General features: G+C 43.4%; 1 protein-coding gene across 1 annotated transcript in view; it reads left to right on the forward strand.

Annotated features, from left to right (window-relative positions):
* The window catches only part of Colec12 (collectin subfamily member 12), a 207,586-nt gene that overhangs the window by 192,497 nt on the left and 759 nt on the right, over positions 1 to 14,330 (forward strand). Inside the window, exons 6-9 of the mRNA XM_050148832.1 lie at positions 7,348 to 7,836; positions 8,589 to 8,725; positions 9,795 to 9,904; positions 12,947 to 13,092. Coding sequence (XP_050004789.1) covers positions 7,348 to 7,836; positions 8,589 to 8,725; positions 9,795 to 9,904; positions 12,947 to 13,092 — 882 coding nt within the window. The remainder of the gene's footprint in view (positions 1 to 7,347; positions 7,837 to 8,588; positions 8,726 to 9,794; positions 9,905 to 12,946; positions 13,093 to 14,330) is intronic.

The following is a 14,330-nucleotide window of genomic DNA, read 5'->3' on the forward strand; positions in this document are numbered from 1 at the left end:
GGCCTGAAGGCCGAGTGTATCTCGGACTCGACACTGGGGCCTAAGTCACGAACTAAACAAAAAACGGCGTACAGGGAACCATAAACCCAGAATCCAGGGGTAGAGAAGAGTAACCAGGAAGCCGTGTATGCCTCCACGTGACAGAGTCACCCTGAGGGGTTGCAGCTTCTGCCACCGGCAACCACGTGCTCTGGTTCACACCACTTAAGAGCTGTACTTGCAAGGGAGATTTAAAAACGACTCAGAAAAGAGTAAACCATGCAGGCAGAGACTATGCAGGCCTGTGGAGTTTCAATCCACGTGGGGAAGCAGATGATAGGGTGTGTGGGGACTTGAAGTCAATCTGAGGTGTCTAAAAAAAAATATAAAGAACTGCAGCAAGAAAAGCCAGTGCGTGATAATTTATATTAAACTGCTGGCTCCACGCACAAGGCACAGGCTACAAGGCTGCCACAAGGCACAGGCCGCTGCTAAGGAAGGGAGGGCTCGTGCCAAGCCGAACTCGAGCGGGGGAAGGAGAGGTCCTAAAAGCCAAACGTTCGGGTGCCAGATGAAGGCATAAGTCACGAACAAGGCCACAGCCACACCAGTTTGGAGTTATGATTAATAGGGTGTTATTTATTTAAAGGGGAAAACTTACAGTTCACCGTCCCAGACAACAGCCATCTGCACAACCAGGAAGGGAGTCTAATTTCCGGCGGAGCAGGAAGTGAAGAGAGTGAGCAGAGGAAATAGCAGCTTTTTTAAAGGGAGAGAGACCACGCCCCAATGGGCTGGTATCACAGCAGCTATTGGTTGGAGGGGCGGAAGGACCTCCCGCAACACACCATGACTACAACAACTCTTATAAGGAAAAACATTTAATTGAGGTGGCAGCTTAGAGTTCAGAGGTCCAGTCTATTATCCTGGTAGGGCATGGTGGCATGCAGACAGATATGGTGGTGGAGAAGTAGCTGAGAGTTCAACATATTGCAGGCAACAGGAAGTGATCTCAGTATTACACTGAGTGAAGCTTAAGCATATATGAGACCTCAAAGCCTTCCTCCATAGTGACACCCTTCCCTCAGAAGGTCACACCTCCAAATAGTGCCTCTCCCCATGAAGTTATGGGGCCAATTGCATTCAAACTACCACAGTATCCATCATTGGTGGTCACCTTAAGGAGTATCTGCCACATTTGTTGAATGATTAACTATAAAAAGCACCTGTTTATGACAGGTGACAGAGGGCAGGACCCTTTTCAACAATTCTGTTAGTAACACAAAACTTCCACAGTAAGTAAAGATGATAGAACCACCCAGAATCTGAGCCTGGGAACAGCACCATGTCGGCACCAATGGAACAGAGCCTGTTAGATCTGCTAAGATCCTGCTCTCTGGTAGACAAGACCCAACAGATCCCCACTCTTTTGTGGGGGACAGGATCTAACTATATAGCTCAGGCAAGTCTGAAAGTCTAACCCTCCTCTGTCAGCATAGCTAACTGTGTTCAGTTGCCCTCCAGAACAGCAGTCCCAAGCAGGTACTAAGATAACAAGAGGCTGAGAAAGCACCCCGTTTCTGGATACACGTGCATCCTTCAACACATGCCCACTTCATCCCATCCGCTTCCTCTTTCCATGAACATGGAGAAGCTGCTAAATTGGTTTATGGTTTATGTGAGTTCTGCCTCTGTGAGTTCAAAATACTTTGATAATTTCCAAGAAAGTTTGTTAACACGCCTTTAATGAGGTTATGTGCTGATAGGTCAGCCACCTCAACAAGATGCAGAAACTGAAGTGGTACATGTCTATAATCCCAGCATTTAGGAGGCCAAGGTAGTTAGGACTGAATGTTCAAGGCCATCTTAGACTACATGGAAGACCCTGTATTAAAAAATAAAATAGGGCTGGAGAGATGGCTCAGTGGTTAAGAGCATTGCCTGCTCTTCCAAAGGTCCTGAGTTCAATTCCCAGCAACCACATGGTGGCTCACAACCATCTGTAATGAGGTCTGGTGCCCTCTTCTGGCCTACAGGCATACACACAGATAGACCATTATATACATAATAAATAAATAAATATTAAAAAAATAAAATAACATGATAAAAGGGAAAAAGTAGGTAGTCATATATTGGCCTTTGGCAATAACAGTTAATAACCAAAACTCTTGTTAAGGAGTCTTTTTTCCTTTGATTACAAATAACATGAAGATTTTTATCCCAAGTTCCATACACAGAGAGCCTTGCATGCACACTGCCATACTGGAAGTTTCTGCTCTCCCCAGAGCTGTTCCTCTCCAGGCTAGGCCCTGCCCATAGCATTTGTACCTTCTACATAAGCTGATGTTTTCCCCGGGAAGTTTCATGATTATGAAATGAGACAACATTTGAGTACCAAATTGTTTCTCCAGGAACTTTCCCCTCATCTGTGTATACCTTTCAGTCTTTGAAGGCTCAGTTGAGGTAGGAGCAAGTATGGAGTGAGGTGCCTAGCTTGGGTTAGAAATAGCACCTGTGTGATAGTGAATTCAATTCCTAGGGAAGATTTCCCCTGTGCTATACCTACAGACAACACATTTCAGTGACAACAAAACAGAGCATTGTGTGCATAAGGAGAGGTCTCACAGCACACAGGGTTAATGTGGCATTGACATTGAGTCCTTAAGTCCTTCCTGCTGGCTTCTGGAGCCTTACCTGGAGGTGAATCACACTCAGGTACTGGTCATGCTGCTGAGCCTTCAAATAAATAGTCCATATTCATAGTTGTATCTCCTTAAGGTGGGAAACATTAGTGTTCTCCTTTTGCAGGAGAGAGGTCTAAAACATAGAAAGCCCAAATAACTGTTCCAACTTCAAACAGCTGGCAAGTGATAGCAGTGCTCGTTCCCAGGCTCAGGCTTCCCCAAACGGTAGCCTGGTACCTATGCTGACTTCAGAGAGCAACACATTTGGCAAGGTTGAAAAGATGAAGAATTTACTTCCAGCAGTTGATTTTTGGATAAGGAGTTGACCCTTGAACTAAGCTCTGCAGGGTAAGTAGCAAGGCTGGAAGATCCGGAAACAATGCCACGTTCAGGGCAGATGGAATATGAGGCCTTAGGTTCTCATAGGGCCTTCCTATTCTCTCCCTCATGCTACACAAACCCTAGCCAGAATGTGTCTTCGGCATCCTTGAGGGAAGCTGGAAGTTTATGAAGCAGATGTTGTCACTTGGTGAGAAACCGTGAGTTAAATATACCCTTCTCTGTGAACAAGAAGTTAGCATGAACTAGAAGTCAACTCTCAAGTTCAGGATGATTCTTCAGAATGATTGTCAAATAGTATCTATTGTTTTTTATTATTTATTATTTTATTATTATATACTTTTATTATTATTTTATTTTTGGGATTGTCATTGTGGTTGTTTTGTTTTGAGACAGGGCCTTGCCTCATAGCCCTGGCTGTATTGGAACTCACTGATAGACCAAGCTGACCTTTAACTCACAGAGACCTGCGTGCAAGTGCTGGGATTAAAGACATGTGCCACCATGCCAAACTATCTGTTGTTTTCTTTCGTTTTTAATTTTCACATTTTTTTTCACCTTGGTAAAACTAAGTCAACAGTTGCTTATTACACACTGTTATAGTTTAGATCCAGAATGTTCCCCAGTGGCCTGTGTTTTGAAGGCTTAGTCCTCGCTGTTTTGGGGAAGTGGAGAGGTAGGGCCTGGCAGGAAGTGTTTGGTTCACTGGGCACTTGCCCCTGACCTTGAAGGGATTTTGTTGTGAGATGCCAATTTCTTTTTTAATCTCAGCCATAAAGTAAATCATTTACTCCATAGGTTTCCCAACTTCAATGTGCTACCAGCCAAAGGCCCAAAAGCAAGATATCCATCCAGTTAGTCATGGACCAAACCCTCCAAAACCATAAGCTAAAATAAAATATTTCTTCTTTTTAAGTTGATGATCTCAAGCATTTTGCTATAGTAACAGAAAGTTAACACATAGGTGATTAATAAGTTCAGTTAATTACAATCAAAGTAGTTTTTTTATAAGAAGAAAGCTGCATTATTGTATCTTTCTTATTTCTACCTAGTCTGTCTTCTAGTCTTCTATTAGGGTTCTTTGTTGTTGTTGTGACAGAATCTTATACTGTATCCCAGGATAAACTGGAATAAAAGTGTAACCTACCGCTGCCTCAAATTTGTGACAGTCCTGCTTTCAGCCCCCAAGCACTGTGTCATCCAAGCTTCTTAACATCATGTCTCCAAGAATATGGATGACAGGCAAAACTTAGGCTTCATGTCACACAGAAGTTTTGTTGGAAGTCATGTTTAAAACTGGCTCAAGCAGGATCCAGGAGCAGATGGCACTTCTCAAAGTCTGCAATTGAGATGCCAAAGCAGAAAGGGGACAGTGATAAAAAATCTAACGTCCGAGGATTGAGTATCTTAAAGCCCCTAAGTCTCTGACGTTTGGGAGCCACAAGGTGACAGAGCAAATGAAGCATTGCTCAGACCCTGCTGTTAGTTGTCTGAATGCACTTGGGGAGCTTGTGATAGCTTTGCCTGTCACATGGGTATCCTGGCAATTCAACATCTCGAGTCGGAGAACCACTCAGCCTTGAAATTGCACTCTGCGTGCCATCCATATGCCTCCACACAATACAACATTCTCGACTCGACATGCAAGTTGCTGAATACATACTCATAAATATTTCCCTTTTTGTTTTGTTTTTTAGTTAGTTTTCTTGTTTTTTCATTTTTTGATTTTCGAGACAGGCTTTCTCTTTAGCTTTGGAGCCTGTCCTGGAACTAGCTCTTGTAGACCAGGCTGACCTCGACCTCACAGAGATCTGCCTGCCTCTGCCTCCTGAGTGCTGGGATTAAAAGTGTGCTCCACCACCATCCGGCAATACTTTCTCATTTTATGGGGGGGGGGGAGTAGGAACAGGTAACACTTAGTTTTTATTTATTTACATGTATATATGTGTGCCTGCATGCAGGTACAAATGTGCCACAGCTTCCACAGGGAGGTCAGGAGTCTATTCCTGCTCTACATCCTGTTGAGGAGGAGGGTTCTCTTTTCCTCTGTGGTTGTGTCATGACTGACTAGTGTGACTGTTAGCCTCTGGGTGATGCGCTTGCCTCTCTGCCACTGACATCACTGCACGAAAGCTGTGACTACACGTTCAAGCCACTGCAGCTGCCTTTGAACATGGTTTTCAGAGGTCAAACTCAGGTTGTCAGGCTTGCACAGCTGGCCATTTATAGCCATGTCCCCAGCTGCTTGTTTTACTTTATTTTTATTTCAACAGCTATAGAGGCTGACACTGGCACTAGCGTCTCAGAGAAAAACATCTCTTGGGCCAATGCCAATCTTTTAAATTAGCTTTGGCTCTTTTTATCAATTTTTTAATCAACAAGCAAAGTAAACATCTAGCTTGTCTAGTCATCAAAGTTTATCATATGACTCCTCTTACCAATGGAGCACACACCTTGGGGAGTGCCTGCTCCTAGGCAATTTTTGCAAGGTGAAGGCAGCTGTGATTGAGAACATCACTATTCTGTGCATAATCGCAGATACTAAGCTTAATTTTGCTGTAAAACTGTGTGTTGTGCATAAGTGCAATGCTTTACAAGAAAAGACTTGGTTTTATACTAACCGAGTTGGGAATCCATTGATAGTGAGATTTTTATTAAAGGCAAAAACTTGCACCACATACCCGTATCCACCCCTTTCCTTTGTGTGATTTAGAAACTAGCATCTCTTGGTGTTTTGTGCTGGCTCTGGAACCCATGTCTGATGCCCTCTTGGGGGGAAAAAAGTCAGTGTCTGTCTATGTGTGTATTAGTTGAGGACATTCAGCCATGTCCAGTTGGGGAATTGGGGTTATTTAGACTATAAACTATCCTACGCAGAAATAATAAGCAATAAAAAGCTGCTACCCCATATGAGTGAGATCCTAGATTTAGGTATGAGAGACAGAGCTGTGTGCCTTTGGAGCTGGGGAAGACTACAAAAGAAGTCTAACTGAGCTGAGCGATAAGGCTGAGGAGCCACGCCATGCTTGCAGATAAATTCATTTCCTGAAGCTGAGTAGAGTATCAAACCCTGGAGTGAGGAGTTGAGAAACTAATCACTGAATGAAAGTTTAGAAAAGAAGGATAATAAAGTGTTACTAAAGTGAGTAGATTTTCTAACAGATCTTCATTTTGTGGATTTCCTGAGGTTTAGCATATATGATGAAGGAAACACATGGTTGAGAAGTTATATATTATGTTCCTGTTAAATTAGAACTTTACAATAATACACCCAATCCAGGGAACTCTCTGGCACCTTCCCCAGTATGAGCCTCTATGATGCCATTTTGCCCAGACAGTCACTAACTTACTTTAAGGAGATACAGATGGAAGTAAAAGGCCTTTTTAGTCATCCCTCAGTGGCATGGGTTGGATAATGTGCTCAGAGAAGAAAACTCAGATTGCAGAAGGGATCAGTGGGCCCACTCTTAAATGTCAGACTTAGGAAAGCAGGTCTCTACAGCCATTCCATGGATGGACCCAGGATCCACCTAACACATAGGTTGGGAAGTCTTACTTCTTGGAATGAGGTAACACAAGGCAGGTCACCATTACCCAGAAGTCTCTTACTTCTGATGTCTCCTAACACAGAATGATGATGTTAGCATTCTGTGATTTGGCAGTAAGGCATGTGCATTTCGTAAAAGTCCCAAGTAAAGCTGCCAGATAAAGTGAGGTTTAGATGGGCTTAGGAAACCAAAGACCAAATTCATAGAGAAAAGAGAGAAATGCGTGCTTTTTCTGTTAATGACAAGCATGTTAGTGCCAGTATCATCATGGATCTTATCAGTGAACACCATTAGTTACATCATAAATGCTGTGAACAGGAAGGGTAGGCTTATTACTTAAAAACAAAAATAAAACAGTACATCATTGTATTGCTTTGCATGGACTTAAACTGGCTGGAACAACAGATTTTTGTCCTCATAGCTCTGCAGTTTAGCAGTCAAGGTCTTGGTGAGGTTGGTTTCTTCCAAGGCCTCTCTCCTTAGATTGCAAATGGCCATCTCCTCCTTGTGTGTTCACCTGGTTATCTCTGTGTCTTAATATTTTTGTTTTTGTAGGCATGTATGTAGTGTGTGTGTGGTGTATTCACATGTATGCACAGCTATGCACACATATGGAGGCCAGAGGAAGATGTTGGGTGAACTGTTTCTTACTCTGTCTTACTCCTTGAAGCTAACAATACATTATAAATAGTAAGCACTCCTTAATGCCTATGTTTGTGTGTTAAATTTTTTATTGTAGGCTATATAAGCAAATATACCTTCACAACAGACTTCATATATTTGTTTTTATGTTTTAGGTCCTCCTGGTCCCAGGGGTCCAAAAGGCGACAGAGGATCTCAGGGACCACCTGGACCAACTGGCAACAAGGGACAGAAAGGAGAGAAGGGAGAGCCTGGTCCTCCTGGCCCTGCGGGTGAGAGAGGCCCAATTGGACCAGTAGGCCCCCCTGGAGAGCGTGGCAGCAAAGGATCCAAAGGCTCACAGGGCTCCAAAGGATCCCGTGGGTCCCCAGGGAAGCCTGGCCCTCAAGGGCCTAATGGAGACCCAGGTCCACCAGGTCCACCAGGCAAGGATGGACTCCCTGGACCCCAGGGCCCTCCTGGCTTTCAAGGACTGCAGGGTACTGTGGGCGAGCCTGGTGTACCTGGACCTCGGGGGCTACCAGGCTTGCCAGGGGTGCCAGGCATACCTGGGCCCAAAGGGCCACCTGGCCCCCCAGGCCCCTTAGGAGCAATGGAACCCTTGGCTCTGCAGAATGTGCCGACTCCAGCCTCAGAGACCAATGGTAAGTCCAAATGGCCCTTTTAGCCAGTGCTGGGGGAGAAACAGGGCAGTGTGTATGCCTGGCTAAACTAACCTCCATGTGTCCCCTTTGATGCCTCACTACTGTCACTCAGGTCCCGAGTATATGCCCAGATATTATCAGGTCTCTAGTCACTTAGGTAAGCCAGGCCCTCAGAAGACACATGCACCCCAAACACTTCCTTCCAGACATCCTGCACTGGTTACTCTCTGACCATCTTTCTCCCTAGAAACAGACTGTCCATCAGTTAACTCTCCCAGTGTGCAGACAATGTTTCTTTGGCAATGCCCACACTCAGGTTTTACTTAAAAAGGTGTTGTGGTGCCTTTGCATCCCTTTAAGTCTTTTGCAAAACTCTGTCTTAGTTAGGAACTGAGCCTTGTGGGTTGTCATACTGGCCCAGGACTTGAACTTTGGATCTGAACACTTGTATGCACTAGTTTGTAGGCTGTAGCTGATCCGAGACTGGCAATATCAGAGCCGATGCCACTTTCTTCATTCTGCTAGTATAAAGTCTGATCCTGGTGCAGAAAAAACAAAAGCCCAGTCACAACTTTACAGGTTGTAGTATAGTTTTTACTACTGTGTCCTCTACAGTTTAAAGGTTGCGCCCAGGGACGCCAGGCTTCCATTGGCATGACACTGTCCCTTTGGTATCTTAAAACACAGCTGAGGAAATGAAGAGTGCTTTCTGTGTTTTTTAAATCAATTATGTAAAAACTTTGCATTTCTAGGCTGCCCACCTCACTGGAAGAACTTCACAAATAAATGCTACTATTTTTCAATGGAAAAAGAAATTTTTGAGGATGCTAAGCTTTTCTGTGAAGACAAGTCGTCACATCTCGTTTTCATAAACTCAAGGGAGGAACAGGTATGTTAGCTGCACACTTGGTTGGGGAATATTATAATTTAGAGATCAGTTATACCTGGAAATTGCATGCATCCTAGGAAGTCAAAGAGATCAAAATCCATGGCCTCATAAACAAGGAAGGCTGCAGTTTGCAGGCGTGACTGGGACTAGAGCATAGGCACTATCGGGATGCTTAAGCCTACTGATAAATAGTGCCTCTTGGTTGCTTTCTGGAGAATTTCAGTATAGTAGAAAAGTGAAGGGGGAGTTGCCACTAGACACACACACACACACAGAGGAGGGAGAGAGAGAGAGAGAGAGAGAGAGAGAGAGAGAGAGTTGGCTTGTGGTGAGGGCCACAAACCAGATTTGTTGATTCAGAAGTTGGTAAAGGCCTGTGTGTGACAATGATCGTGGCCCTTTATTAAGCCCCTGTTGTGTGCAAGTCCCCCTTTTAAACCTCATAACAACCCTGCAATATAAACCTTATAATTGCCATCCTCTCCCCCTTGGTTTTTTAAAACAAAGCCTTGCTATGTTATCCTAGCTGGTCTGGAATTTGCAGTAGAAGCCAAGCTGGCCTAAAACCTATGACTGTCTCCCTGTATCCACTCCTCAAGGATGGGAATATAGGCGTGTACACTGCTTCTTCTCACAAGGCAAAAGGCAAAAGAAGAGCTAAGACTTGACTGACAACCATCTCCATCAGACACAACCCTGAAATCTGGTTTTTTTAGTAACCGAGGAAGCATAAGAAAATCAGCAGTTGGGCCAGGGCCCAAGCAACTGCTCAGCAACTTGTCTTTGATACATCAGTTTTGGTAGAAGCTCATGGATGGGTGGTTGCTGGGAAACAGGACACTCAGCAGTCATCCTTAGAAACTCCGAGGAAGAATATTACTATCACTTGTTAAACTTGACCCAGAAGGTCAAAGCCCCTGAAAACAGTGCCCACAAAATAAACATAATACAAAATGTATTGCAAGGGTTAATAAAAACTCTGAGAACTGCCTTTTGTGAATTTTACCAAAAAAACAAGACCTTCTTTGTGTGGGCTATAATAAACAAACCTTCCTGACTTCTATTTCAGCAATGGATAAAAAAACAGACAGTGGGGAGAGATAGCCACTGGATCGGCCTCACAGACTCTGAGCACGAAAATGAGTGGAAATGGCTAGATGGGACGCCTGTTGACTACAAGTGAGTTCTCAAAATTTCTAGACTGTGTTCACTCTTTCCTGATTTCCTACAACTTCTCCCTTAATGACCTTTTATCCTATCCCATCCTCTCAAGGGCCTATGTTGCTGGTACTAGTTGTCTATTCCCAATAGGGAAGCCTGGTGGACAGTCACTATGCTGTCAAGTAGGGCACTTCTGACAAAGTGTCATCTTTGAGTATTAAGAGAAAGGATAATGAAGCCAAAGCCTTTCCAAATGTCAGTATTCACCCAAACATTTTTATGAGTACTAGGAAATCCCAGCCTTGATTAGGCTTGTGACCTCCTCCAAGGTTGTAGATCTCCTAATCATAGGAAATCCAAGTGCACTGCACAGAGGATCTGATAATGTTTACCCTTGACAAGTTAAAAGCTAACTAAACTATACCAACTCAAATTTTACCTCTTTTCTCAAAACATGTTTGCTTCTTCTGGAGAAAAAGTAGAGGACCTATTAACGGGAATCTCTGTAGGGCCTTCAGTTTGCTGGAAACAAAGAAGTCAGGCAAATAGCAGCACATCACAGGAAGCTACTGTGCCATGGGGGAGGAGTCGTTTGAGGTAGTCTCTATGCACTGAGGTAAGACTAGAGGTGGCTGAAGAGTTGCACAGGGACTGAGATGATGGATAGAGAGGCCACATAGTCTCAAATATGTATAGGAACAGCCAGGTCTGAGCAGGGTCTTACTACATATGTGATCCACACTGGCCTGGAACTTAAAATGTTCTGCCTTCAGCACTGAAGTGCTAGCTCAGACCTGCATCGCTGTACCTTGCAGTTCTATACTTTTAATCTCCCCACTTGAAGAACATGAGAGAAAGTAGGTAAAATCAAAGGCCATCTCCAAAGGGGGTAAAATGTGGACAAATTTCTAAGTGGACCATCTGGGGATTTTAGATCTGCCCCAAAGCTGAGTAGGTACACCCGTGTTTGTCTGCCAGCCTTCTCTCTGTCTGCTCTCTTGTGCTGCCTCTGGGAGACAGTGGCACTCAGGGAAGCACCCAGTGTGGTAGGGATGCTGCATACAAGACTCCACACTGTGCGTGTTGACGTGTAAATTGGGTGCTGTGATCGCTTGGAGGAAGACTGCCCTGTCTAGTTACATAGCTCCATATTGTAGTTTTATAGTAGTAAGCCACAGAGCAGTGTGGCCAGAAGGGACTCTTCAGTTTCTACTACTTCAGCAACAGCCCATGCTAATCAACACTTCATGTTCCTGCCAGGGTAGTACTGGCCCAGGCCACCAGAGAGGAATCTTCCACAACAGGGGCCCTTATAGTAGGAGAATATCTTGCTTCAGGAAACATTTCTTACCATAACACTTTCTTGTTTAGAAACCAGGCCCTCACCAACAGATGCTTCTTAGCTACAGTATTGGGTAATCTTGGAAGAAACTAGTCCCAAGAAAGAGAGTGTAGACTCTGCTACCATCAGGTCAAGCCCCAAATCCTGGGGTGTTCTACTCACCATAGCTCATTTGTGTTTGCAAATCACTACAGCTGTCTGTGCAAGTGCTCCCAAGATCCCCAAGGGGCTTAGGAGCATTTGTGTTAATGTGACATGTGTTATAATATGGCCAAGCTCAAGTTATTCCGTCAGAGTCTACCTGTGAACACAATCAAGGCACTGTTTAAACTAGTATTCCAGAATATTACAGATACATTCTGATTATCTGGCATGCTCTGTTCTCTGTTACAAGCATATAGACTGAGTGTTTTGTCATAGCTTATTCCATGGGATTTTAGCTTTTCCAGAGATACCCTGGGACCCCAGGTGCTCATTCTATAGGACTGTCTCCCACTTATTCCGGACACCACAGAGTTTGTGCTGCCTTTAGTCACAAGGAAATCCTTGCTAACTCTGTAAAGAATTCTGAGGATCTGAGGAACCCAGTTGAGAAAGGCTCCCTTTCTGTTTAATTAAGTTCTCAGCTCTTCTTACCTATATGACTTTAAATGGTGTAAAAGAAAATGCAAGAGAATTGAATTAAGCAGGTCCTCTAGTCCAAATAAACCATACACATGGGCTTATTTGGGTGTAGATGCATGCATGTATGTGTGTACACATACAGTTTTTACAATTAACTGAAAAATCAAGACTATCAAATACATTATTATACAATTGGGAATCAGAGATATCAAATCATATAAATAAAATCAGAATTGTTCCCTTTCATCATTACTGGTAGACTTGAATAAAATGTATATTAAAGAGAACAGCCACCAATTCTGATGATCTGAATTTGTTTCTGTGACCCACATGGTGGAAGGAGAGAACTGATTATCTCAAGTTGTTCTCTCACTTTCACATAACTATAGCACATGTGTATGCTCGCTAGTGTTCTCGCAGTATCTCTGTGTGTGTGTGTGTGTGTGTGTGTGTGTAATAAATGAAATGAAAAGTTCTTTCCCAAAAGAAGTAGAGAAATGCTTGAGTAATTTTCAGTAATATTAAATTACTGTTTTCTGAAGCTGTCAGCCAAGTCCAGCTGAGCCACAGCCACAGCCAAGTGTTTGTGGTTGCGGGTTTCTGTAAATGTGCACCAATATGCTCTCACTTTGTCTTCCCAACCCTTAGACATATTAGAGACAAGACACACCAATGTCCACAGTCCCTGTGTAGTCTCACAAAAGCTATGTGCATATACATTTGTGTGAGATATCCCAAGAGTGCATATTATCCCTGCTCAACTATAGATCCATGTCCAGAAATCCACATTGCTGGACAAAGCTAAAAGCCATTCACCCTATGTCAAAGGACTCATCCCCTCTGCAGTAATATGAGGCTTACTGGGTTGATGTCTTTACGGCAGAGATAATGAGCCTGCAAGGCCAGGCTACACTTCACATTCCTCTGCAAACAGCTAAATAAAAGTGTGCACTGCTTTCTAAATGATGCCTGTTTATTCCGCAACAAATGGTATGCTTCGGGTTTATGCTTTTGCAATCCTCTGGTGTTCTTGAGCAAAAAAAAAAACCTCTGCATACTGTGTCGATAACACCCCTTTTCTGCTTTGTTAAAAGAAACTGGAAAGCTGGACAGCCAGACAACTGGGGAAATGGCCACGGGCCAGGAGAAGACTGTGCTGGGCTGATTTACGCTGGGCAGTGGAATGACTTCCAGTGTGATGAGATCAATAACTTCATCTGTGAGAAGGAAAGGGCGGCAGGTGAGCAGCCTCATGGCTCACAGTGGAGCTAAGGGCTCTGGTCTTGTAAAAGGGGAGAGTTGGCAAGAAAGTCTCTAAATACGTGCTCTCGGGTCTGTTTCCAACCTACTTCTGCTGCCTTAGCAGCAGGATTATCAACCTCCATGGAGAAACAGTGACTCACCAGTTTATAATATTGCCAATTAATTATTATTAATTATTTGTTTGGCTCCAATGTGATATTTTTGGGGAATGTAGACATCCACATCCTACCAATTCAACCAGTTAATCTACAGTACCTAACTGAATTCAACCAGTTAATCTACAGTACCTAACTGAATTCAACCAGTTAATCTACAGTACCTAACTGAATTCAACCAGTTAATCTACAGTACTTAACTGAATTCAACCAGTTAATCTACAGTACTTAACTGAACATTTAGTATAGGCCATTCTTTGTGCTAGTATAGTGGATGGCTATGGTCAACATGCTTATGTCAAAGAATTCTGTGGCGATTCGCCTTGGCTTCATAAGATGCTATCTAAAACGTCATTTACTACATGGCTTTCTTGAGAGCAGGGTGGCAGATGAAGGACACGAGAAAGGAATGCTAAGAATGTGGGTAGCAATTTTTGGACCTTATGACACAATTTTGAAAATATACTAAGGGGACTATAGAGATGGCTCAGCAGTTAAGAGCACTGACTGCTCATGCACAGGACCCTGGTTTGATTTGCACACCCACATGGTGGCTCATAGCCATCTGTAACTCCAGTTCCACTGGATCTGATGCCCTTTTCTGACTTTGGCAGGCACCAGGCCTGTGGTGCAAAGACATACATGCTGGCAAAGCACTCATATTCAATTATAAAAATAAAATTAAAAAGAAAGAAATATGCTAAGGTCAACTGAAGTTTACTTTCATCAGTAATCTTCATAAATTTGTGCATTAGGGTTCAATAAAGCTAATTTTGATAATTAGGGGTAAAAAGAAACCTAATTAGACTTTGTTCACATTATTTCTGGAAGTACTGGGATTCAAATTACTCATATACACATTCAAGATAGGTACTGAGTACTTTTGATGTTTTAAATAGTGTGAGTGCTAGGGATATCAATCAAATAAGGAACAAACTGTCTGCTTAGCTGCGGGCAGAAGCACAGATCACTAAACACGGGATTACAGTTGACGATAACAACCAGGCAATGTATGTTTATCTTGTTTGCTCATGAGAGAGTTGAGTAGGGAACAGTACTC

The sequence above is a fragment of the Alexandromys fortis genome, unplaced genomic scaffold, assembly GCF_014885135.2.
Source record: "Alexandromys fortis isolate MF-2015 unplaced genomic scaffold, M_Fortis_MF-2015_v1.1 scaffold_4, whole genome shotgun sequence".
NCBI lineage: Eukaryota > Metazoa > Chordata > Mammalia > Rodentia > Cricetidae > Alexandromys > Alexandromys fortis.